The 26,842-nt window shown below is 40.5% G+C and overlaps 1 protein-coding gene across 12 annotated transcripts in view; it reads left to right on the top strand.

Moving 5' to 3' along the window:
- LDB2 (LIM domain binding 2) overlaps positions 1-26,842 on the top strand; it is a 340,789-nt gene that overhangs the window by 259,075 nt on the left and 54,872 nt on the right. For all 12 annotated transcript variants that reach the window (XM_058670284.1, XM_058670283.1, XM_036496891.2 and 9 more), the window contains 3 exons: positions 15,687-15,859; positions 22,661-22,783; positions 24,458-24,541. In XM_058670284.1, coding sequence (XP_058526267.1) covers positions 15,687-15,859; positions 22,661-22,783; positions 24,458-24,541 — 380 coding nt within the window. The remainder of the gene's footprint in view (positions 1-15,686; positions 15,860-22,660; positions 22,784-24,457; positions 24,542-26,842) is intronic.

Below are 26,842 nucleotides of genomic sequence, written 5' to 3' on the forward strand. Positions count from 1 at the left end.
TGATTCAAATAAAGCAATGTCTTGCACTACGATACAGAGAACACTGCATCTCAGGTTCCTGGGGCACGTGTTAAGCATGTCAGAATCTAACCTAAGCCCTGTCCTACTGATGCTGTTGAGAACAACACCTGGGGACCTTAATCCTGTGCTTCCACAGGTGGTCTAAGCATCATGCTTACTCAGTGTCCTAGCATAGAAATGGAGCTTGTTGGTCAATTTGCAGGAACTATCCCTGACTAGTTTGGCCTGCAGAAGTCAGAGAAGACATCCTAGAGAAAATAGCCCCCAAGTTAGAAGTTCAAGAAGAAAAGCAATTTTTCAGAAAAAGAAATGAAGAAAGAGCAGTTGGAAGAACTATCTAGAACTAAGGGACAGGTGGTGCTTCCTCCATTTGTAAGGAGCATTTAATAGAAGACATGCTCACCCTGTGGGTCTCAGCATCCCATTGAGCTGCATTCCGTCTCACGTCCTCCTCCTGTGCTGGCTTCTTTCCACACTGACACCACCAGAGGATCCTAGGCTGGCGTTCTGGTCAACCACAGGGTTCACACCTTAAATAGCCAAGAACCTTCCAAGTTAACTGTTAGGAACACGGAGTTCCTAAGCAAGTCACACTGTGGCTTCTTGATGACTGTCGCTATAAAGTAGATTGTTTCCTGTTTTCTGTACCAATCAGGTATGTCCTGAGAAGGAGGAATTTGATACACCTACCTGCTCACTGTTGGTCCCTTTTCCTTTGGGTGTAACCATTTCCTAATTTTATGTTTGTTCAGGATCTGGCTTGCTGAGGTCACTTGAAGTCAGGAGGAGATGTCATCTTGATTTAGTAAAATGGAATTCTTTGTCTGCCTTGGGTCTATCTCCTTGGACTGAGCTGTCGTTTGAATTTTATGTTTTTGTCCTTATTTCTTCTGACCATTTTTTCCCCTTGGGGAGGGTTTTCAGTGTTTCACCAGCCCAGCCTGTTTGCAAAGAAGGTGTTTGCGTCTGCAAAGTGCCTGTCCCGTCTGATCTCCATCATCTTTATGGTCTTGCTTCCTGTCACTGTGGCTCACTTCTCGATGTGGTTTGTTATGCTTTGACAGGGGTTTGCTATAAAGCGGAGATCACGTCCAGCTTTGCCTTTCAAAGTTCCTTCTTTACAGTAACCATAAACCCAGACTACTAAAATGTTCCCTCTGAGGAGAGGGTAAACTTCTGATAACAAAAGCCTTAGGGGAAAGGAAGAGGGAAGGGGGAGAGAAGAAGAGAGAGAACTCTGAGGAGACATTATTACGGCAGCAAGGTATAGGCTGTCAGTCAAATGCAAGCTGGAAAATGGTGGATTTTCCAAAAATTTGAGGAAATCACTAAGACAGACAGAGAGAGGTACCTAGCTGACCCTGCCCTGCTGGTTGTAACCTTGGAAATATAAGACAAGCTGGGAACTGCAGACACATGAATGAAGCCACGCCTGGGTTTGCTGAGGAGAGAGTATGGTGTAGCTTTCTAACATTGCTTTCTCCACATCCCTTTAACACAAGCTTGCAAATTCATTCATGGAAACACGGAGTTATCTTGTTTTCCTGTATAGCAAACTGAATGTAAATAGGGTCTGTATCTATCTTGATGTGGCATCTGAATTCACCCTGTCCTGCTTCCCTCCATCAGCACTGATTGAGTACTTGCTGTCTGCATTCAGCACAACTGTGATGTGGAAGCTTGACTCATTACTCCAATTATTTTGTGCATTTCAATTCATCATCAGGCCACTGGGAAGGGAAGTAATAACACCTCTTTTCACTAGCTTGGAAGGCCTCCGTGGTACCTAACATAGCATTGGATTGAGATGGAAGTAGTCCACATCCTTGGCTCCCCAGCTCTGGGAAACAGCCGGAGGTGCCACCTCTGACACAGGAGATAGGTCCCCCCGCCCGACCCCAGTATAGCAGTATACTACACCAATGCAGCACTGAGGCTCCAGCAACTCTGTGAACTTCATTTCTCCCGGGGTCGCGTCACCCGGACCTATAGCATGCATTTGTGAAGTCAGCTTAGACAGTGCTGTGGCGTCCTGGCCCCATCTCTTTGCCCTCCCGCCACTCACTGCCTACCCAACCCGACTATCCTCCAGACATCTCTAGCTTGCTACCTGTCCACCCTTGTCTCTGCCCTCCACCCCTCCCTCTCTTCCTGGTGTTTATCCACGAGGCACCAAGGTGCCAGGTATGTTCTGTATTGTTTTTAATCCTTATGGCAAGTACATCCTAAAAACAATAGAATCACTTGAAGTAGCCAGTAGAGTCTTCACATAAACCAATGCAGACTCAGCCTTGCAACAAACATTCATGAAATACCCATGAAATACCAGAAACAGGAAGTCTTAGCTCCTCCTCCTCGGAGCTGTAGGGAATGGATGATATAATCTGAGTAGCAATGAATGCTATGAAGAAAACTAACCAAGATGAGGATGCTATTTAGCCTGAGGTGAGAGCATGGTGTGACGGCTTGATGTGCTCTCTGGAACATCCTTATGAGGTGGTTATGCTTTTCAGCCCCATTTGTCAGATGAGAAACCTGAGGTCAGAGTGATTACAAGATCACACCGCTACCATTTGGCTGAGATGATATTCCAGTGCATGCAGACGCCTCCACGTCCATACTCTTGAACTCATGACTCACTTTAGGGAGAAGATGAGGCCTGCAGAGGCTGGGGAAAGAGCAGGCTACGAGGCTCTTACCACAACAGAAGGGAGGTGGGGAGAGGCCAGTGCTGTTAGGTGCTATGCCTCTCCCAATTGCTCTCAAGTTACAATCTGGAAACACTGAAGCCATGTGGTAAGGCTTGTAACAGGCGTTGTTTCAGCATAGGGACCAGAGGCACAGTGCAACCCCTGAGAGGCCCTGGATCAGCTTCAAGGCAGGGACAGCTGGAAAGGAGTAAAAAGTCAGCGTGGATAGTGAATGTCTGGGTTTTAACACAGATAGGATGGTAGTTGGTATGTTTAAGCCCCAGCTGGGAGGTGCTGAAACTCAGGCCCATGAATGCCGTTCCAGAACCCAATGAGCACCCACAGGTGGCCTGCCCCTGCCGAACTCCTCAGCGTTTGCTAAAACCCCAGTACAAAATGCCAGCCTCGTGGGGTTTCATCAGACTTGGGTGGATGCACTTGGGCTGTTTGCAACACTGAGTTCTCTGTTGGGATGGCTGTTCCCTTTCTTGCAGACACAATCGAAGGGTCAACAGCACAACCCCCTGTGGACCCTTAGGAATGTGAATCTGACCCTCTGTGACTGCTTTTCATTTCCAAGACTTCCACTCCCTTGTAAAACTCCCCTGGAATGCTGACTTGGCATGCAGATGGAGCCTTGAGGCTGGGGAACTGTGCACATAGTACAGTAAGGGGAGAGGTCTCATCAAAATTGAACACTCCGCAATGGGAAACTTTTTTTAACTCACAGAACTCACAGAATTAAATAACTTTAATCCTAAACTGAATCTTTGAAACTGATTAATCCTGAAACTATAATTATCTGGACCAAGGCTTGAAGACATGAGAAATGCAAGGACAGGCGTATTACAGCATTATTTTCCACTTATGGTTTTGGGTTTCTGGACCTGAACTGAAAGTGGCCCCAGCTCTTCATCAGAAACCCATGTGTGTGCCTACTGGCCTGAGATTGGCACACTGTCCAAACAGACAAGCCAAGCCTGCATTCAGCCACTTGCCAAGCATCTCCTAAGTAGCTAATTACATCACAAATGCACTGCAATACTGAGCCATGTTCCAGGGACCTATAGTCATGGAAGGAAAGGCAATCAAATGGGTAGTACTAATACGATGGGGTATGTACTGGTCTGTGTATATGCAAAGTACTATGAGAATGGTAGGAAGGGATGGCAGGTACTTAACAGTGTCGGGCTGCATGCCAAGTCCTTTACCTGCATGAGGTTAGCAATTCATCGTCGCCGAATAAGCTGTTTTTGTCATTTGGAAGGTGCAGAAACTGGGGTTGAGAGGTCATACATCATTGGGTTAAGGTCAATCCTGACTAAGCAGCACAACCTGTCTATGAAACAGGAACTTTCTCTTGCAGAGACAGGCTCATAATCATTTTAAGAGGACAGAGGAGAGAGCAGAAACCTCCAGGGAAACGGGAATGTGAAGCTGAGACTGAGACTCAAGGTGCCTCACAGTTTGCAGAAAACAGGACGTGCACAACAGTTTTTTCTCTTTATGTGTAAGATTTATTTATTTAAAGCACAGAGTTCCAGAGGAAGATGGAGAGATCAATCCATTCTTGCATGCCTCAAATGCCCACAACAGCCAGAACTGAACTGAGCCAAAGCCAGGATTCTAAACCTCCAATCAGGTCTCCCACATGGGCGGCAGGGGCCCAAGTTTTTGGGTCATCTCCTGCTGTTTTCCAAGGCACATTAGCAGGGAGTTGGAACAGAAGTGGAGCAGCTGGTCTTGAACCAGTGATCATACAAGATGCCAACTTTGCAGGCTGCTATTTAAGCCACTGTACAACAAAACCAGCCCCTAAATAAGTAATAGTTTTGAAGAACAACATGTGCTTAGTGACAGAAAAGGTGTGGATGAGACTGAACTAGAGTTGAGGGGAGGGTATGGGGAGGAAGACCAATTTGTAATTTTAATTATTTAAGCTTTTCCTTTGACTTCAAAATATGATTTATTTTTAAAATATTTGTTTATTTGAAAATCAACTACAGATAGGAAGAAACAGAGAGAGTGAGATAGGTATTTTCTATTTACTGGTTTAGGTCCCAGATGACTTCAGTGGTCAAGGCTGGGGAGGTGATTCCATGAGCCTCATCTCCCAAATGGGTGTCAGAGATCCAAGCTTTGTGGCTATCCTGTCTTGCTTTTTCCAGGCCATTAGCATGGAGCTGAATTAGAAACAACCAGTTTTCAATCCAGCTTAAAAATGGGATGTCAGCATTGCGGGGTGGTATTTTAACCCACTAGTCCAGCCCCTTCCAAATCCTTTCTAAAGGGGCATAAACTTCCATTTCAGCGACCACTGATCACCTTGGAAGGAATATTTTTGATAGTATTTTCCAGTCCTGGGAGAAGACCCAATTACACCCAAGGAGAGTCTGCTGAAGATCACCCACTCTGGGTTCATATTATTTTTTTTAAGATTGATTTTATTTCTATTGGAAAGTCAGATATACAGAGAGAAGGAGAGACAGAGAGGAAGATCTTCCTTCCGATGATTCACTCCCCAAGTGAACACTACAGGCAACAGCCGGTGCTGCGTCGATCTGAAGCCTGGAGCCAGGAGCCAGGAGCTTCTTCTGAGTCTCCCATGCATGTGCAGGGTCCCAACGCTTTGGGCTGTCCTTGACTGCTTTCCCAGGCCACAAGCAAGGAGCTGGATGGGAAGTGGAGCTGCTGGGATTAGAACCGGCGCCCATATGGGATCCCAGCGCGTTCATGGTGAGGACTTTAGCCACTAGGCCACACCGCCAGACCCCTGGATTACTTTTAAAATCAAATCTCTGTGTGTGTTTCTCTGGGAATGCTTGTCTAAGCCAGAATTGTGCTGATAGGAAAGCACAAAACAGCATGACCTGTTCTCTCTTGATTGGCTGGAGTTTGGGGAGATCTGATCAATCATGTTGAAATTGTTTCAGAGGAATTCCTGAGGTTTCATACTTTTGAAAACAAAGGAGTGGTTGTAAAAGAATTGTCCATTTGAGATGCGGTTCTCACATGGCTGGAAGAGGGCACACAATCCAGGTGTCCCATGTGAGTGGCTGGGACCCACACACTTGATCCCTCACTGCTGCCTTACAGGAAACTGGCATCAGGAGACAGAAGTGGGTGTTGAACCCAGACACTACAGCACGGAGTATGAGTGTTTGAAAAATTTTTAAAAAACTTTCCTTGTTTGCAGCTCATTTTCTTTTTCCTTTAACCATTTCAATAGGTTTTGAGGAGAGAACAGAAAGCCATCTGAAAAGGAGAAATAGAGACAGCTTCTTTGTAGTAAGAACCACGTGACCAGGTGTCTAGTTAACGACTGGATTTTACTATTCACATGCAGGCAACACTTAGACTACTTCAGGCCCCCAGTTTGTAAGGGACACACTTTGAGATCTAATATGGAAAAACTTCTAAATCTGGCCATCGTGTTGGCGAAGCTGGGATGGTGACATGTTATTTTGGGAGGCAATGTCTTACTGATGTGATTTTAAAAGTATTACAAATGAAATACTCCTCTAGCCATTAGATTCCTTTCTCATAAAATGAGGATGTGGAATATAATCATGCATATCCTAATTACATTTATTAAATAATTGTCAGTGTTTTGTATTTTATTTTTTCCACATGATGATAAGTGCCCTCAGAATCACTCATCAGGAGCTAATCAGGACAGCCAGGAGTTGAGCTCATGCCTGCTTGAATCACAGCAACACACTAAACATGTTCTTTCTGTAGACTTTTTTAAAAATACGTGATTAGTTTAGCTAGGTGTGCATTTTAAAATCTTCGGGGAGCCTATTGGGATGGGAAATGTTACTGGGAACCACTGGATTAAACTTACTGTCTCTCTGTCCATATCATTTTAATTTAATACTCAAAACCCTAGCTCCAAGACTGCACTGTCTGCACTCATGGTTGCTAAAGAAAAGAATGAATTCAGAAGTTGAATGTATACAAAGATCTGTGCAAAAATGTGTGTATAGACGAAAGTAAGATTTATACTGAAAGGGTAAAGCCATTCAGTGATTGAAGCCATGTTAATATTTTCCCAAAGAAAAGGCAATTCAATAATTATTAGCAAAACATTTGAGCAAGCTAACATCTATCAGCTTTAAAAATTATAAAAACATGTAACAAAAAAATAATTTTTCTTTCCATAATAATTTATCTGATCTCAAATCACTATGTAGTACTTTCCTTAGTCCTAATGACATTCCCTAAAATTATCAGAGGGAAAAGAGTGCACACAACTTCCTTTATTATTTCATCTTTCTTCAGAAAGTTGTTTTGTAACCATTGCAATAATATGAGAAAAATGCCATAAGTATGTTGAAAAAGAGAAAAATGAATAAAATTATTAATAGTTGGGAACGAGAGATTTCTTTGCATAGAAACTTAAAAAAAATTCCAGAAAATATTAACAAAAGCATTCAGTGAAGTGTCTGAATTCCAAATAGAAATATAACGAAAAACATTGCATTAACCTTCCAGCAATGCTAAAATACGTCAGAATCATTTCAGAAATAGTAGGCATCTGTGCATAGAAAACTATGAAGTTCCTTTGAGATAAAAATAACTATTTAAATAATTGGACATATATGTCATAGCCCTGTATGGAAATATTGTGTATTTTAAAGATGTCAATTTTTCATAGCATATTTTATTTAATTAAATCTCCCTTCTAATTTTTTTTAATTTAACAGTTAGCTTTAGGTTTACCTTGGATAATTAGAAACAATGTAACTGTGAAAGAGCTATTATAAAATAACAATACAGAAAGCAAAACTAAATCTACCAGATACAAAACTCTGTTATGAAGTTTCAGTAACTAAACTGGATATTGCACTCTCGTAAAGAAAGAGTAATACACTATGCAACAGAATAGCTTGTTGAGACAAGATTTGAGTACGTGTTGTTCCCCATGTTAAGGCATCTCCTCCCAACACACACACACACACACACACACACACACACACAGGATCAACTTATGTTCTTCATCCTTGACCTTAGGTATTTCTTTGGCATCTCGCTTTCTCCCGATTGACCCTGCATCATTTCCAGAGAGCATCAGTAACTGGAGCGTGGGCAGATTTATTACAAAAACTAATGAGGAATTTCCACTTCATACTCAAAGGCAGACAATTCATACCAAGAGATTTGGGCAAAAGGAGATCTCAGTTGCTCTGCATTTCTGCTGCATAACGCTATTGTTAAGCCCTTGGATCGGGGACTAAAGGAATTTTTGCCCATTATGAAAAGCACACATCTGCGAGAAATAACCTGCAGTATGACCTGATTAGGATCCCAAGGAACTAACATACCGAAGCACTATGTGAAGTTCAATGAGGTGAAATCTATCACATTTTTGTGCAAATCCCTGCTATGTTGGTCCTACAAATTCAAGCAGGCAACGCAACAAGTCGTTCACTGATTTGTGCCAGGTGATGAGTAAATGGTGGAAACCATTTGTTTTCCCTTCATTAAGGAGTAAATGGCACAAAGAACGGCTTTGTCAGAAGCCTCGAAGCACAGGAATGGGGTACATCTTGGTCACTTGGTTCCTATGTTTCTCCAGGATCTAGCCCTTAGTGCAAGTGTTGAGGTACTGAAAATTTGATAAATAGAAATGAAAGAAAAAATCTGCATTAGATTTTGGGGAAGATAAAATTTTGGCAAAGCTTCAGACCAGGTTGGCAAGTGTATTACCCGTTTCAGAAGAACAGAATTGATTTATCAGGTTATATTATTGGCTAAAATCTTCCAGTTCCATGTCATTGCATGTAGAATAAAAGAAGACAACATTGCCATGGCTTAGAAAGTTCAATATAATTTGTTCTTGCCTCTTTCTCTTACCTCCTTTCTGAGGCTGTAAACATGCCAGTCTCATCATCCCCAAACTCATTTCTGTCTTGCACATTTGCCCTTACTGCTCCTTAGGTTTTGGACCATTCTGATTACAGATTGTCATGTGACCTTTTCTGTCAAGACGGCTCCATCTTCAGCTCCTCCCTTGAACTTGTCTTTCATCCCACCGTATTTTATCTTGTCTCCCCATTTGTCTGTTATTTATAGTACCAGGCACATCTGGACCATGGCAGGGATTCATAAGCAGCTAAAAAATGAATTAACCATTGAAAACACAGGGGAGGCAATCAGGGAAGATATTTAAGTCAAACTGCTTTAATTGAGAAAAAAATAAGTAAAAGGTATAATCTGATGACAATGGTAACAGCTTACCAAGGTAAAGTTACAACACTTGCCCTGAACCAATATCTGCACCAACAGGGATTCATCATGGCTCGTTTCTACCATTTTGGACATTTAGAATGGCTATTTGCCATAAATAAAATGAGCAGTACTATTTATTTTACTCGTAGGATCCTCTTCATTTGCATGGCAGCATAACACATTCATTAATGTTTGGATACAGCTGGGTTTAAAGTTCAAGGAATCCTTGTGTTCATTCTATACCTCAGTAAGAGAATTTCCATTTGAATTTCTGAGGGGACAGCAGCTTTATAAAAAACTGTATAAATTTCCCAGTTTCAACAAATGTGTTAGGGAGTTTAGAAATCATAGAACAATCAATTATTTTAATATAACTAATATTGCCTCATTAAAAACATATCTTTGATACGGTTCTTTCTATTCATAGTTGAAAATAATTAGCTATGTAACAGCCAAGTGTTGAGCGGTACTAGCACATTATTATTCACAAGTCTTTCTCATTCAAATGAGATTTCCAACTCTGATTTTTTCAAGTTATTTGTTTTTGAAACATAGAAGTCAGCAACATTTATAATAGTAAATGATGTCCCCAAATCAAAAGATCCTACTAGACAATGGATTCTGAAAAAAGCTGAAGACCTTCAGAATTGCTTTTTGAACAGGGAATGTATCAACAGTTTACCATCTAAATATGTAAATACATATATTCTCACAGATGAACTGTGTAATGGAGACTAGCATTCCAAGAAGTGAAGATACAGGCATTATGCATTTCTACTCCCAAATGAAAGAAGAATTGCCAATGAAACTATTGAATATACTTTGACAATAGGATACTGGATTTTCTACCAATGCCATACCTAAAATGTCATGAGACACATAAACAGCAGAGTGTTGGACTTGTGGCTGTTATTGAAAGACTAACTATGCTATTCTAATAATACAGGGGGAAATGGGGTGGGGGAGTGAAGGGGGAACCTCTGTGCCTGTGGACCCATATCATGAAAAACAAACAAAATAATAAAAAGTTTACCATCGCACCTCACAGATATTAGAGGGTGTGAAGTTAAAGCAAAATCGCCTCACTGCTGTCTCAGAAAAGTTTGTGAATTTGCCCATTTTTTCAATACTTCACTGGGTTTACATTTTAGTCTTTTTATTATTTTAATGTGTGCCTTGATTGCTACCTTTATATTTTCCCATGTGGCTCCTTTGTGTGTAAAAAATCTCTCCTGCTGATTACTCCTAAACATCCATAAGAATTTAAGAAAAGCATTTCACAAATGCTAACAGATTTGAAGTTCTCTAAAAGGGTGACTTTCTGCTTTGTGGGGAATGCATAAAAACTTTATCTTTTTAGTGAGCCGCCAACTTGTACTGGTTGTTTTCTTTTTTTTTTTTTTCTTTTTTTTAAATTTTTTTAAATTTATTTATTATTTTTAATTCATTAATTACATTGTATTATGTGACACAGTTTCATAGGTACTAGGATTCTCCCCACCCCTCCCCAAACCCTCCCACCATGGTGGATTCCTCCACCTTGTTGCATAACCACAGTTCAAGTTCAGTTGAGATTCCCCCATTGCAAGCATAAAATCCGCCAATATGTCTGCAAGTATCCTATAGATTTCCTAATTTCTGAAATAATATCTCAAAAAATGAAACAAGATGCCACCTTCATAGCTGAGACAATTAACATAACAGAAGATTCTAGGGCCCAAAAATAGGTGAAAACAACACAGAACAACCATGAAAAACTTCCTACAACACTTGAACACCAGTCTCCATAACTAAACAAATTTGTAGTTATTTCTGGTCTAATCATATTTACCTAAAAGGTAGGTTGTTATTTAAACATTCTTTGTACACATTTTGGCTCCTGAATAATTTAACCTATGATTTTCTTTTTCTTTCATGACAAATAAATAAATAATATATAATGCATTCCACTCACCTATTACAGAAAATATTTCCATTGCTATATAGATTTCTATACTTATCAACACTTGATGCTTTGGCCTAAATCTACTTAAAAAAGACATATTGTGTAATCTAGTCTTAATCTTGCCCCCAAGAACATATGAAAGATATAATCCTTCTCATGTGAGTACGATGCAGATGTATGCATATCAATATTCCAATTATTTTAATTCTAGGGATTGGAGTATAAACTAAAGATATAAGTTAGCATGTGCATGTAGCAGTGTAAAGTCTAGATTTTAAATTGTTGTAAGTGATGAGTTAGGAAACCAATGAATCCAAATCTGAAATGCTTCCTCATTTAAAGTAATTTATCTTTAAATATACTATGTAGCTTGCTAATTTACAACATTAAAAGAACATGTTAATCTTCTCAACACTTCAAAAATAACAAGATCATACATTGAATTGAGGAGTCACAAGATACCGATAATGAGTTCATGGTCATAAATCCATTTTTTATAAATTGGGGCCAGTTTTGTGGCACCAAGGTGAAGCTGCCACCTGCAACGCTGGCATCCCTTACGACTGCCAGTTTGAGTCACGGCTGTTCCACTCCCAATCCAGCTCTCTGCAAATGTGCTTGAGAAAGTAGCAGAAAATGGCCCATGTGCTTGGGCACCTGACCCACATGGGAGACACAGCCTCCCAGCTTTAGCCTGGCTCTGTACTGGCTGTTGTGGCCATTTATGAAGAAACCTGTGGACAGAAGTCTCTCTCTGCCTGTCTCTCTCTCTCTCTCTCTCATATGATGGTTAAATATTTGTGACCTCTCCTGATAAAATCAACTTTGAAAGACAGAAACAAAATTTTACCTTGAGTTTTCAGAATTTGCCTTGGTGCTTTTCACCTGCTCCAGGTTCAGGGAAGGTCTCCTGAACAAATCAGCGGATGCAAATGGGTTTGACTCTGGTTGTCTGTCCCATTCGCTGCAAATTTCTTGCATATGACATGTTTTACATGTGTACACCTCTGTGTGTTGAATACAGTGTATACATTACTTATGTTTTTGATTGCTAAATAGAAGCTCTTTAAAAAAATAGTTTACTTGAAAGTCAGTTACAGAAAGAGGTAGAGAGAACAAAGAGGGAGCACCTAGAGAAAAGGAGAATATTCCAGCTACTGTTTCACTCTCCAAATGACCACGACAGCCTCAACTGGACAAGGATGAAGCCAAGAGCTTTGTCTAGGTCCCCCATGTGAGTCCAGAGAACCAAACACTTGAGCAATCTTCTGCTGCTTTCCCAAGCGTATTAGCAGGAAACTGGACTGGAAATGGAAGACTCGAATCGAGGCCCATTTAGTACCCCAGGCATGGCTTTCCCAGATATGTAATAATGCCTGTCCCCAAACAGAAGCTCTTGGCAACTATGTTCTTCATGGCAAGCAGAATCATGGCCTCTCCAAAGATCTCCAGGTCCTAGATCATACTGCCTATGATGGCGCAAGGGTTTTGTGTATCTGATTAAGCTAAAGAATTTGAAATGAACTGGCTTTCTGGGATGTTTGTGTGGGAGCACAAGAGGTCAAAGTGCTGCCCTGGGAGGCCCAACCCGCTCCTATTGGATTTGAAGATTGGGAAGGTACAATGGTCAAGGAGTCCTAGTGACCTCTAGATGCTAAAAAAGGCAGGAAAACTGGTTCTTCCCCAGGGGTTCTGAAAGGATTCAGTCCTGCTAATACCGCAGTTAACCCTGCAAAATTCTTGTCTGATTGTCCCAACTGTAACAAAATGCACTGTGTTTGTGACCATCTACAGCAGCCACAGGAAGTTAATATAGGCCTTGACACTCCTGTTGATCTGCTGCAGCTCTAACACAGTTGTGTGGAGACATGTACATCTTTGCGGTTGAATCCTCCCATCTCTTCCTCTGTTTCCACATTCGGGTTTGCTATTCCATGATAGAACCACACCAGTGAGGATTTCTCAGTTCACAAATGACTGCATCTTATCCAGACCAGTTTAAGAAAAAACACTAAGAGGAACATATTTTCTATAATGAGAACACTGAGGGATGGAGTTGGCTTCATATGTTCTATACTTCATATGTTCTATACTCGGGCTTCTGAATTTCCATTCCCTCTTTCAGGAAAGAATTCTGATTTGCCCATCCTTGTAGCCTGGCTAGTAAAAATGGTGCTGGGGATATCCATTTAAACACTTAAAACATCCCAACATTTGATGTCTTAGAATGTGAATGATTTGTGAGTCTACACTGTAGGCACAGTGTGCTGTGGGTGGGGCGTCTTTGCTCCATGTAACACCAACTTGGATTAACTCAGCTTGAGCTCAAGGATTCATTTTCAAAATGGCCTCACTCACACAAGTGCTGACTCTGGCTGGGAAATTCAGTCTCTTCTCCACGAGAACTCTTTACACAGGCACCCTGGGCTCCTCCCAGGATGACAATCTGAAGCACAGTTGCACACCATTCCTGGTAACTTGCTTCTTCTCAAGTTCGAAGTGGATCATTGCAGTTCTGACCATGTTCAGGTGTAACTGAAAGTCAACACAGGTGTCTTGTTCTGATGTCTGTTAATTAAAGCAGGTGCAGTGTTTGTCCAGATGTAAAGAGAGAGAACCATAAGCAAGGTGTGGATCGTACTGTCGCTGGTCATTGAGAGACCAGTAGTTGCTTACACAGTGGAAGTTGGAGCTCTGTGCCTAGTCCCAAGAAAATAGAAACAAAGTACCACCGAAGAATCAGGGCTGAAAACACATTTCCAATACCTGTAACAATCATTTCTGAGAGTGCCAGGAATTATCCTGTAAAGGCAACTGTATTTCTCTTTAAGTGTGTTTGCACATTTTCTGAAGTTGGGGGAGCTACTCAAAAATTTATGTTTAAAGTTAAGGAATCCTAACCTTTTCACTATTTTAGCTTTCTTATGCTGTGAGTGAAAATCATAACAGATAGCATATAGTGCTTTAAAGGAATGAAATTATGCAGCATTCATGATGAATAAACAATTATGTGACTAATCCAGTGGTGGTTATTTTCCATAACCTACCTAATGTGACAATTCCTTAGATAATGTAGTGAAATATTTTCACCTTTCCTCCACATTTTTATGGTTTGTATTGATTATCAAAATTACAGATTCTAAATTGTTAAATTGCCTGAGCTGATTTATGGTAATTAGCTTCAACTTAGAATATTTAAAATGCATTCAATTAATTTTATATCTTTAGCAAGATACAATATGGTTTTAGCATTACAAAATTTTCTTTATGATTTTAGCTGTGCATATGTTTAAGAATATGGTGGACTCAAATTTCTCATTTGGATTTTGTATTCAGAGAATGAATATGTAGTATTGGAGATTAGACAGTATTTGGGAAATGTATGCATAAGGATTATTCAGATTGAAATCACCAAAGTCTTGGAATATTTAGCATACACTTGTTGATTGATTTTATCAGCAGCAAATATGAAGTGATAACACGATATAAATTATTCAGACACTCATCACCCATATCAAGATCCTGTGAAGATCGTTTTAGTAAATAGTTTGGCAGAGTACTCTCTTTATATGTATTTTTTCCAAGTTCATGTACAAAAGATATATGGATCCATACGAAGTAGATTAACACTGATTCTTTTAAAATGAAATTAAATATTTTAAAAACATGAAGTGTTGAATGGCTGATCTCCCTGACTGAAGCTCTTTTTGGTAGTTTAGCATAAATGTTATTTTTGTCTTTCAGGGGGCATTCTGTAGTGAATGTAAGAGATTTACTCAAAGCCTTGTATAGCTTGAGAGGACTTTAAGACTTCGCCTTAATATCTGCACATAGGCAAAATTCCTGATATGAGTCAGGATTTCCAGTGTAAGAAGATTTTAAAGCATTGCTGAAGCAAGGGCTTGTGGCAGGTTTCTAAGCATTGTGTATCAGAAAGGCCCAACTACTCACACGGTCACTCAGACTAAAACGGGGCAGAACCAAGCAACCACATGGCATGAAAATTTAAACCAAGTAGAGGCATCAAGTTCTCCTAAAGTGGGCCATTTATTCCAGAGAGATATTTTATCCAGCTCAAGGGCAGGTAGAATAATTAGTATTTGCATAGTCATGGATTTTTTTTGCATATGGAGATGCAATTACTTTTTAGAGATTTCATTAAAGCAATTAAAAAGATGGTGCTGGAGGAAGCAGCAGTTCTGGTGTGAATAAACAGGATGTATGGGCCCCAACAGCCTCTGGAAGCATTCATCTTATCCCCTTTGGTCTCAAATCCATGTTTGTTAAGATTGTTCTGAAGTTCCAATGAGAGAAAGTCCAAATATTTAACATACTACAGAGCTCTATGTCATTAAAATTTGTATTAAAATTGTTAATGATAAAAATAAAGCATGATTGGTAAACTTGTTCGTAACTGAAAGAGTGGTTGAATGCATGAAATATCAATGTGTCATGTTCTAGAAAATATGTTCACTTAAGAACTATCTGCAAGGTACAGAGTAGCTAATATATTTCCCTCATTTCAAAGCTAATATATTTCCCTCATTTCCCTATTATTTAACTAACTTCAACTGGATACACAATCTGGAGAAGTGACCATATGCTTGTGTGTGTGTGTGTGTGTGTGTGTGTGTGTGTGTTGGTTGCACCCAGAAGGAGTCATGCCTTTTTATTACCTCCGTGAGGATTCTTGGAAGGTTTTATACCCAGTTAGAGTAGGTTTGACAGTGCTGTGGGAAGGATGTGGGGAAGCTGGATACTTTGGTTAATGATTGCTTTCTCTGTTTCTCTCCCAGCTATCGGCAGAACCCTCATCCCCCGTTATTTTAGCACTGTGTTTGAAGGAGGGGTGACCGACCTGTATTACATCCTCAAGCATTCGAAAGAGTCATACCACAATTCATCCATCACAGTGGACTGCGACCAGTGTGCCATGGTCACTCAGCATGGGAAGCCCATGTTTACCAAGGTACAATATAGAAAACAGGCCTCACAGGGCACTTTATTCAGAGTGAAGTAATGGAGGATAATTATCATTGTCTTTGGGAACTTTGAGATGATTCCTCGTATCTTCAGCCATGCAGTGTTAGGAACTTGAAGGAATCTTGTTTTCAGTGATGGCTAGCTAGACTCTGAACACAAGCCTTAGATGTGTGCTGGTGACATCGAGAACACAAATACCAAACAGGGGAGAGCCTCAAAACTCAACACGAGTTGCAGCTTTCGTTGCTGAAATGGAATTTTTCTTTCCTAGAAATGGGCCTCATCAGCTGAAAGAACATTCTCCAATTATTGTGCAGTCAGTATCGATGTTTTCTTAAGATTTTTTAAAAGCTATATTCAAATTTTGCTAAATGAGAGAATCTATTAATTACAATACAATGATAATTGGTAAGGAGCATAAAAACACTCCAAAAATATGAATGAAATTAGGTAATTCAGAGATTAGTTTGTTTCTCTGAATTCTTGGAAGTTTTACCATTGTTCAAGTAATACATCAAATAAGCAGCTCATGTTGGGGTCATGATAGAGCCATAAAATGGTTCAAAGTGAACAAGAAAATGGAAGAGTATCAGTTGCTGGTAACTTAGCGTTTGAAACAAAGTTCAAAGCCCTCACCAAGGCATGTGAAACTGAACGTACAGGAGATAATTATTTCACCTCATTTTCTATGTATTTTACACCGATGACCATTGACAAACACGGAAAATTGACCAATGTTCCCACCATGAAACGTTCTGGAACACTGCAATTGACCCTTGTTTCGTTCTCTCCCAGGAAAAGAAGTTGCTAAGCACAAATCTACAACAAGTTTGTTTGGATGAATGCTAGTCAGTTGCACTTTGACTATGACTTGTCGTGAAAGTAATTTGCATTGTTAACTATTTTACTATCTTTTTTTGGAACAAAACACACAAATGATAAAACTAAAGATGAGCTGTTACTGATGCAGTTAGGTTGTGAGAATGCAGACAAAATATTTGTTGTTCATTCACTGGTTTTTCTGGGTGCAATTTCATCTTTGCCCATGCTGGTAGAGAAAGTCAAAGGCAAACTATCAACTGTCACTGATTCTGTGGTATTTTGATTTTGCCAGTGGATATTTTCATGGAGTACAGGGGTGCGGATTTCTGTCTTTCTGGTTAAATGACTGGGCAGAGAGCAAACAAAGAAGCTGTACTGGAATGCAGAAGTCTGTGCTGGGAAGAGAGATTTTCTCTATGGGAAAAAAGGATGCCCTAAATAATGCTGAGTTTACCGTTACCCCCTCCTCATTCCGGAGGTGTAGAACGTCCACACACTCTGGAATTCGGGTGGAAACAGCGCTTATTTATTTGGCTTGCTACCAAGTCTGAGTACTGCTCAGAAAGCTTTTCTCTGTGCTTCATGATCACTTTTTCTTTTTAAAAAAAAAAATCTATGCTTAATGTTACATTTAGCTAATTCAGGCAAACATACCAACCTCTTATGCTTTAAGGGGGAAAAAAATCCATGATAATTGAATAAAGCTTTGTCATAATTAAGGAGCTACTTCCAAAGCCTGTAGCCACTGGAAAATAGACTGTACCTTGTAGGAGCCTTTTTATATATTTACTCTGTTTCTTTATTTCTCAGATTCAGATGTCTTCATAAATGAGCATAGCTCATTGCTTTAAAGGTATAGTGTTGAACATTCCAGGCTTGTTTTAAAACAAAAAGAATCCTGGTATTCTGATGAACTGATAAACTGTGGTTTTCACCCAAATTGAGCCAGGTTTGCCTGGGGTGCAGTATTTCGTTTCTGGGACTGCCCCTCAGCCCTGTCTGAGAGTGAAGCGGTTTGATGAGGCATCCAAGATACAGGACGCCAACCACAACTCTCCCAGTCCCTGGATGACTTATCCAGACCACCCACCTTACTCCACTCAATAGTAATGTATGTGCCGTTTCCATACTGCAGAGCAAATTGCCATTTTCTGAGGAATATGTCTTAGTTATGTGGACCTGGTCCAGATGATAATTAAGTATACTTATTTTTTAAAATATTTGAAGGGGTTCTTTTTTTTTCAATCCTTTATTTTCCGCTGCTTGGTAATTAGTACACAACCCAAACTTGAAAAGAATCTCTATAATTTCTTTCTTGCTCTTATGTTAATTTAAAATATCTCATCTTCCTATAATAAGATACTGTGGATATTTAGAATGAAACAAAGAGCTTGTGAACTTTCAGTGTCATAAAGAAAGAGTACAGAAGCCAATGCTTATTATTATTATTTTACTATTAATGCCTTAGCACATGATGTGTAGGCAGCTTATCACGTTGCTCTAATTTGTTTTACTAATAATCTCTCATTCCCCAAATAGTGTTTAACCCAGTGGTTCTGAGTTGCTTTCATAAAAATGTGGCCAACTGGTAAAACAAAACTCAGCTGCAATTCTAACCAACAGTGATATTAAACATTGCGCAGGAAGAGAGGGAGCATCTTGTAATTTCCTGATACCAGGAACATTATAGATCATGGATAAATTTGTAATTAGAATTTAAAAACCTGTCATAAAGCCTTTCTTTCATGGCTTCAAATTTGGTCTCTAATAGAAAATGAGGCTCTATGATGAGGCGAGCATCCTCCAGTGATTTCAGAATCAAAGACGCCTGACTCATGCTTCTGTGTGAGGTTGTGGTGCTGGGATGTTGGAGGAACACTTCCACCATGACCTTCTTGGCGTTATGTAGAGGTCTTGTAGGACAACAACAGTTGCAACCATTACTGGACAATTGTCACCACCTCTGTAAGTTTTTGTTTTTATTTTTGGTTTTCCTATTCATGAGTATTTATCATGAAATTCTTGACTATGAAGAAAAGTACTGTAGAGAAACTCGGGTCTTTAACCACGAGTTCATCATTCCTGGTTTGGCCTGTGTGCCATGTCAGATCCGAGAATGCCTAGCCTTCTCCCAGCTCTAATAAAGTTATAATATCAGCGGTCATATTGCTGGAATGTGTAATAAATACGTACACTTACATATTCTCTGTGGTCAAGTAAAGCACAATGAGCTTTGCACACCTGGGGATCAGAAAGCACCCTTCCAGGCACACTGTTCAAAGCTGAGAAAATGAATTGATGACTGCCACCTCTACAAGCTACCTGAAAGTCGGTGGATTATACAGCTACATGCTCAATATTGCTTTACAATTAGTTAAAGAAAGGAAGGGGTTAAAAAGCTACGGTTAGTTTTAGAAATGTTCTTTTTTAGTTCCCTTGTTCCTGGCCTAGTCTCAAGCTAGCACGTGATCTGCTGAATGCCTGCCAGCCTCTTTCTTGTTGATCCTCTGGAGACCATCTGTGCCCGGGGCATTGATTAGAGTGTGTCTGCTGGGATTACATCTTTTCTGTTGCCATGCCAACTAATCAGCTGATTTTGGTTACCACAGAAACAAAATGTCAGAGCTCACAGTACGGTAACATGAATTCAGCACAACAGAAAATGTTTTCTTAATTGGAGACCCTTTTGATTTTGGATTTCAAGTGAAAAAAGCAGCTAAAAAAACAAGTTTAGATAAAACCTACATTAATTGTATTGATTAAGAGGGATACACAGATTTTTTTCTGATGAGAGAAGACATTAATTCCTCTTAATATGCTATGCCCATCTTTTTACCACTCATGAGCAAGAAATATAAATACATACATATATTTTCTTATTCCATATATATTACATGTGAAATAAGCCACAAAGCCTTCAGTTTCCCTTAACTTCCATCATAAAGGTAGGTGATGGAGAAACTGCCTAGGGTCCAGGACAAGTTGAAGATGTAATTACTTGAGAATGCCCAGTGATAACCAAGATTTCCCTCTTCCTTTCACTCCAAGAAGCCACTTAATTTTTCTTCAAGAAAGCACTCAACACACTCAACTCAGATTCAATCCTAAAGTTACCCATCTTGCATATGGTGTGCCCTAGAAAAAGCAGATTCCTTGGTTTTGTTTTATAAGGAGCTTGAGTTTTGTAATAATTCACCATTTTGGAGGTACATGATAGTTTGATTCCAAGAAAGTTCCCTTTTAGGTTGGGCAGAGCAGAAGGGACTTGACCGATACTCTGTTCAGGAATGCTGGGAATGGCCAATCACCCTAACCTTGTCTCTGCACAGAAGGTCAGCACCTACCATGATGAGTATCCCACACCACATGTCACAAGCATGTGCAAACTGAATAGCTGCTGCCTTCTCCATCCGCTGTGCCTAGGGTTTATAAAAGCCCAGCGCTGTGTCCCCTCATGTGGCCACTCCGCCATGTGAAGTGGTCCCAGGCAGCTTTCCATCAGGGAGTGTTCCATCAGGCTTCCTCTGTTGACTAATAAAACGTGTCTGAACTAAAAGCCTGTTTCTTTCATTCTCAATCATCTCTGAACCTAACAGCCCCCAACTAGTTTGCTCATTTAAAATGGTACGAAAACCACAATTTCAGCTGAAATTTAAAGATGAACAACTGAGCAGTCCACCAGAAGGACTACGTACTAGGCATTCACTTTTGAAAATGTTTTTCTAATAGAAATTCATCAAAAATTCCACCTGCCCTGCATTCCATTTGCACAAACACAGAAGGGACAAATGCCTGACATTAAACCCTGCTAATCTTTGCTTAAATACCTAAAAATCCCCTCCCCTTAAATGGGGGAATTGTAGCATCCAAATATCTCTATTCTGCATTGTGAAGACATTTTGCTAATGATGGCTGAATGGCCATACATACCTCCTTTTTGTCAAAGCAGGAGCTTCTGTCACAGGCATATCACAAGGAATTATGGGACTTCATCTCCATGCAACTCTTTGAAAACCTGGATATATTGACCCCACTGCTGCTAATGTTCTATGGGGGTGATTTGGGACAGTTGTATCCTCCTCATTTCTCCTGGCCAGGATACCAGAAACAACATTCTGGAAGTGACTCAAGCAAAGTTTTCTAAGGCAGTGTGCCCAAATGTCCCAAATCCCCACAGATTCTGCTAATTGCACCTGAAACAGAACTTATTCAGATCCTCAATAATTATTTTGCATTGTTTCCAAGAACTTTTATGAAATAAAGTTAGCAAACACCAACAGCCTGTTTCTCAAGTAGTAAGTTGGCAGCACTTGTTAGTAATTTTTCTGCATTGGTCTTTGGTCTTTTTAAAGAAAATATTCCATTTAGGTAGAGTACACGAAAACCACTATACCAAGTAGACATGGTTGGTGTTCGGGAAATGGTGTTTTGTATTAAATTCACAACAAAATAAGTGAATATTAATACTTCATGGAAGCTTGACACTTTATGAGCTTTAGTCTTAGAAATATTCATATTTCATATCAGTTCATATTGATTCAGATGTGTTCATAAAGGTTTTGTTCATCAGCTTTTAGCTTAAGAGGTCTTCCCTCCAAAGTAGCTTAATGAGAATCCCAATGTATTAGCAGAGACAGAGTCAGAGCTGCTCTGCTGTGACTCAGGAAATGAATGGAGACTTCCAAGTCAAAGGAGCACCCCAGAAATGACTGGCATGCATCCAAGGGCACGCTGTGACATATTTGGGTCTAGGAATCCATTTTTCCTCTGGTTCTGCTTCTTTTGTGTGTAGGGCAATCATTTACTATGATTCCATTTGTGCCACACACAATACTAGACAGTCTACATACATAATTTCATTTACTGTATTTTCTCAACAACCCTATCTGGGGATAGTTTCCTCAATTTGTGAAGGAGAAAACAGAAATTTGGAGAACCTATCTAACTCTAAAGAGAATCCGTAGGATTCAAATCTAGAACTTTCTGATTCCAAAGGTTCTATTCATTCTTTTGCAATTTTCTTCTGGCTAATAAATGTAGGCTAACTAAGAAGCTATTACTATTCAAACAGAGTCAATATGCTACTAACATTTCCTCTTATACAGAAGAAATGGGCTTACAGTAGTATGATTGCCTAGCATTTTCTTCCATCTCAAATTCATTAATAATGAAGAACCTGGAAAACAAAACAGAAACTATGCTGAAAATGACAAGAATATTGAAAGAAGATAAACATGCTATGTGGTCACTGATTAGTCCATCAAGAAGGAGATCCTCCAAAATTCTTTCATTATGATACGTTTTTTTGCTTGGAAGGATGAAGCACTCCATCCTTTGTGTAAACAGACTGTCTTTGGTGATGTGACAAGTTCCAGGAATGCGTTCTCCAAATAAGCCTTTTACACATGTCAGTAACTGATATCCACTGTCGGGCTATGCATCGCCCTCCAGAATTCCTTTGTGGAAATGAAAACATTTCCTGCTTGTGTTTGCGGTAGTAATTCACACTTAAGTATGTATGTATGATGGTACTAGTTACTGTTCTCCAAAGGATAATCTAGGTTAGAATGAGAACTCCAGCTCCCATGGTAAGGGAAGAGTGAACATGGAGAAGTAGGAAGGGAGACAGGACCATTTGTGGAAAGGAAGATACCCATTGTGTGTCAAGATGGTTAACCCACAACTCCTATCCCTGGGAATTTTGTTCCCTTCTTATGAAACCTTGCAGAGTTTCAGAAGTAACTACTAGTTACTAACACCTCATGACTGGGAGGCAGGTGAACATTTGAATTCATTGATTCTAGAACAGATCCTTGTGCCTGAGTGCCATGGGTAAACCACTTGTGCCATGTGATTGGCAAGAGCCACTGCCACCCTAGGTTAACAGAGGAGAGCAGGTGAATTGCTGATGTGTGCAATACAAAATGAGAAATCTCTAACAAGTGAGTGTGTCTGTCTCTTCTAGGTATGTACCGAAGGCAGACTGATCTTGGAGTTCACCTTCGATGATCTCATGAGAATAAAAACGTGGCACTTCACCATTAGACAATACAGAGAGTTGGTCCCACGGAGCATTCTAGCCATGCACGTGAGTAACTTCATTTCTATTTTAATCTCTTCCTCTCCCATCCCATGTTATTCAATGGGAAAATTCCAGCACTCACACGCTGGCTCACTGTAAAAGAACTCTAGAATCCCTCCTCCTTAGGGAATTGACTCCACATACTAAGTATTACTCTGCGCCATTTTAAACCAGTTTTTTTTTTTTATCTTCTCCATTGTTCTGAGTTTGGTACATGGGGAGACTGTTTTTGATACCTTGTTATGTTAAACTCCAAACTGAGGTTACCTCAATAAATAGTTCCTACTTTCCTTTAAATTCTGTTCAGTCATTATCAACTACAGCTCTGCCTGGACCCATAAACCTGTTACACATAAGGGGGTATGAAATAAAACAAGAAAGAAGAAAAACAGTTTCCTGTTTTGATTAGAACCACCTGCTGGGAGGTGGGGCCCCTAGACCTTCAGATCTGCCTTAGCAAGCACTGCTCCTTTCCAGCCACATGCTGCCTTTGAAGTGGAGTGTTTGCGATTCTCTTGGCTGCGTTTGGTTATAAATCGTATCACATTTAGTGGTCAGCATTTAGGTACAAGGGTAGATTCTATGCCAAACTAGAGATGTATTTAGGAGGTACAGAAAAAATAGATGCAGTGCCTTAAAAAGTCATCAAAAAGCAATGACTTACATCTCTCCCATATAGCGGAAGCTACAATGACTTCTATGAAAAGCCTTTGGAGAAAATCAAATTTGATGGGTCTGAAGACTAAGACTTTGAACCTACAGGCTCCATGTCAACACTACTCTTCTTTTAAGACAGTCACATGAAAATAATACCCTAGGCCTGTTTTCTCCCACACTTTATTATGTGTGCATGCACATCCAATTGGTAGTATCATTGTGAAAATAAAGCAAGCACAGAAAAGAATCTGTGAGGCCCTCATCAGTCCAAGTGAGATGGCCTCATGAAAGCCAATGAGGAAACACGAGGCTATTGACTGAAATGCATTAAGAAAGAAAGAACGAGAAGCAGAAACAACCACAACCAAGAGACTCATTTTTACATAGATCCAGAAAGCATTAGGGGGAGGGGTTCTGGCCAAACAGACATATGAAGTGGTCCCTGGTAATTTATATCTCTCTTTTACACTGCGGTGGCATTTGGAAAAAGCGATGCCTGCACTCACAGTTCTGCCTGAAATCGGTGAGGACCTGGATCTTCAGCCTGAGGCTCTTGAGCAGGAGAATTCTCCCTTCCAAATGCAGTTCTCAACCCAAGGCTGTGAGAACAGCACTGCTTAACTTGGCAGGAAGAAAAGACCCAGGCTCACACTTCCACCAAGTCCACAAGCATGACCTCTTTGGGTACAGACCTGGTGCTGGAATTCTCCTGGCAGAACCAACTCACTCTCTGCCTAAAGAGGCAGGGCCAGGACCTTCCAACAAGGAATTTACGTCATTTCTTCAAAGGACTGGAGGCACATCTAAGGAAGTTTGATTCTCCTGTTTAATTGATCCAAAAATATTCTTGAGCACTATATATTCACACCTTCAAGATGGTAATGAAGTTTTCCCCACTAACCTGACCCTCCAGGAAAAACCAACTTCAAGACTACATTTCCTAGTAGCTGAAGTGTATTCTTCAGATTCTTTTATAAGCATTTCATGCGAATAAAATAGCATGGTTTCCTCTTTTCTCTCTAGGCACAAGATCCTCAGGCCCTGGATCAACTTTCCAAAAACATCACCAGAATGGGGCTGACAAACTTCACCCTCAACTACCTCAGGGTAAGGTTGATTGAATAGTACTCATTACCTGGTGAGTAGGAAGAGTCCCTTTGAAGATTTATATGCATCTGGAACCAAGGAGCTTAAATGAGGCAACACTCATAACTGTGCACTGCGTACTCATACATGCTGTAACGCAAAAGTGTGAGCGTGTGGGTGTGGCTGTACATGTTTGTAGTCTGTGAACACTGAGGGTTAATTAGCAAAGTGTCCAATCTGGAACTTGTCATGGTTGAGCTTCCTCTGTCCGTTGATTGGACTCTTGGAATTAATTACAGACTACCCGTGCCCCTGTCTTTGTCCTTTGGTGCCATTACCCATGTGGCTGTTTCAAGTTTCTCATGTACTTTTGCTGGGTTCACTGCCTCTGTGTCTCCACCCAGGGACCTGCCCCCCTTAGAGACAGTGTGCTATCCTGAAAGAGGCTGCTGCTATAGGATGTTCTGCAGAAATTCCAGGAAGAACTCCTTCACAGATGTTTTCATGGCTGCCACAGGTTCCCTGTGTAACATAGAGCAGATTTTTCTGGTCTAGATATAAATGTAGTATCTATTAAAAAATTAATGATTTGGACAAATTTTCCTTCCTATGGACAACACTCATAGCCTTTCTTTTTGCCTAAAAGGGTAAATGCAATACACCTGTGTGGGATTGTAGTCATATAAGTTTACAAGTGGATGCTACAGCTCCATTCATAAAGCAAGAACTGTCCTCCAGAAGGCACGGCAAGTTCCTGACCACATTCCACACAATTCCTCCTCTGAGAGGCTGAATTCCTTGGTAGTACAGTAGGTTGCTTCTCTGGGTCCTGTCCATCCTAAAATCAATGCTATTGCTTCTCTATTCATAAGGGTATCTACTTTTGTGAATTTTGTTATGCTCTCAGTATCTTCTGTGTATATGTGTTTTGTATTTGTTGAAATAGTGAAATGCTTTGCTCTCCCTGCTGTGAGTTGAGAATGCTTTATACAGATTATTCCAACATTGTTGGACACTGAAAAGGCAAAGATAAAAAGGTGTTGCCTGGCATCAAGAAATTGACCTCCAAGAGGTACAGACCCAAAAAGAGAGTAAATTATAGACAAAATGATCAATACTATGATGGACTTTTCCAGAAGAACTAGGCGATCACAAAACAGTTATTTTAGAGGAACCAGTCAGAGAAGGGGTGAACACACTGAGCATGGGAGGAGGAAAGGTAACCCCAAAGAGCAGGCAGAAATGCCTTTTCTATAGCAGGGAAAATGAGGACAGATTAAGGGATGGAATTCTAGCTAAACTGATGATCCTGAGGCAAGAAGAAGCAGTGGTAAAAGAAAGACTTAGTTGGGAGCTGATTGACACTGAAAAGCCTTAGCCTGCATGTGAGAAAAAGCCTCCCTCTACCTGTACCCTTGGTGCCCCAGAGTCAAATCCAGATACAGCAAGAGCTGTAATCCACTGCACTGCCCACCAACTCACCCCAACACCACCTCCAGTTTGAAAGCCCTGACCCAGCAAAGCAGCTCAGAAGGAAACCAAAGTTAGCCCAGGAGTGTGTGCCAACAGAATGAGTCTCTGAGGCTATGACTTCCCAAACCTCAAAGTTTTGTCTTTCGGCTAGCTCCCCAGAGAGACAGCTAGCTGAGAAGGATTGGGTAGTAAGGCCTGAGGTGTGAGGGCCTACCTATAAGAATCCAGAAGGTTGCTCAACATTACTGGAGCCAGAAGAGGCTTCATTGAGAATCCTTCCCAGGCAGATGAATGTCCATGCTCCATGTCTCATTGTGACCCTGTGTGAGAATCTGGGTCTTTGGAGTCAATCCCAGACTTGGTCATTGACCCTCTGGCAAGAATTTGCACTGGTGTTTAATTATAGCTTTTAGCTGTGTTTAACAGAGTGATAAATATGAATTTTCTTCTCTTCTCCAACTCATTCCTCTTATCATCTATAGATGGTTGATTTCCACCCAGTAGTCAAGGCTCACCAGGCTCCCATATCCTGCAGCTCTGTGACTTCAACACAGGAGTACTGAGAAGAGACCTGAGGGTTAAGGGGAGGTGGGCCATGCCTCCTCCTGACAGTGAGCCAAGGAAGCTGTAATGGATTGAGGCAATATAGAGTCATGCTCCCAAGTTGCCCCTTAATGGTATGCTTGCTACAATTCCTGCGCTATATTATCTCCTGAGTGAACAAGGCTCTCACTAGAGCCTCCTGCAGTGTTGTTGTTCCATGGAAAAATGATGTACAGAAAAGTTCAACAAGTGATGTCCCAGCTTTACACACCAAAAGGCAGAACTTACACTTGCACTCAAGCAACC

This window comes from Ochotona princeps, chromosome 11 (assembly GCF_030435755.1).
Source record: "Ochotona princeps isolate mOchPri1 chromosome 11, mOchPri1.hap1, whole genome shotgun sequence".
Classification (NCBI taxonomy): domain Eukaryota; kingdom Metazoa; phylum Chordata; class Mammalia; order Lagomorpha; family Ochotonidae; genus Ochotona; species Ochotona princeps.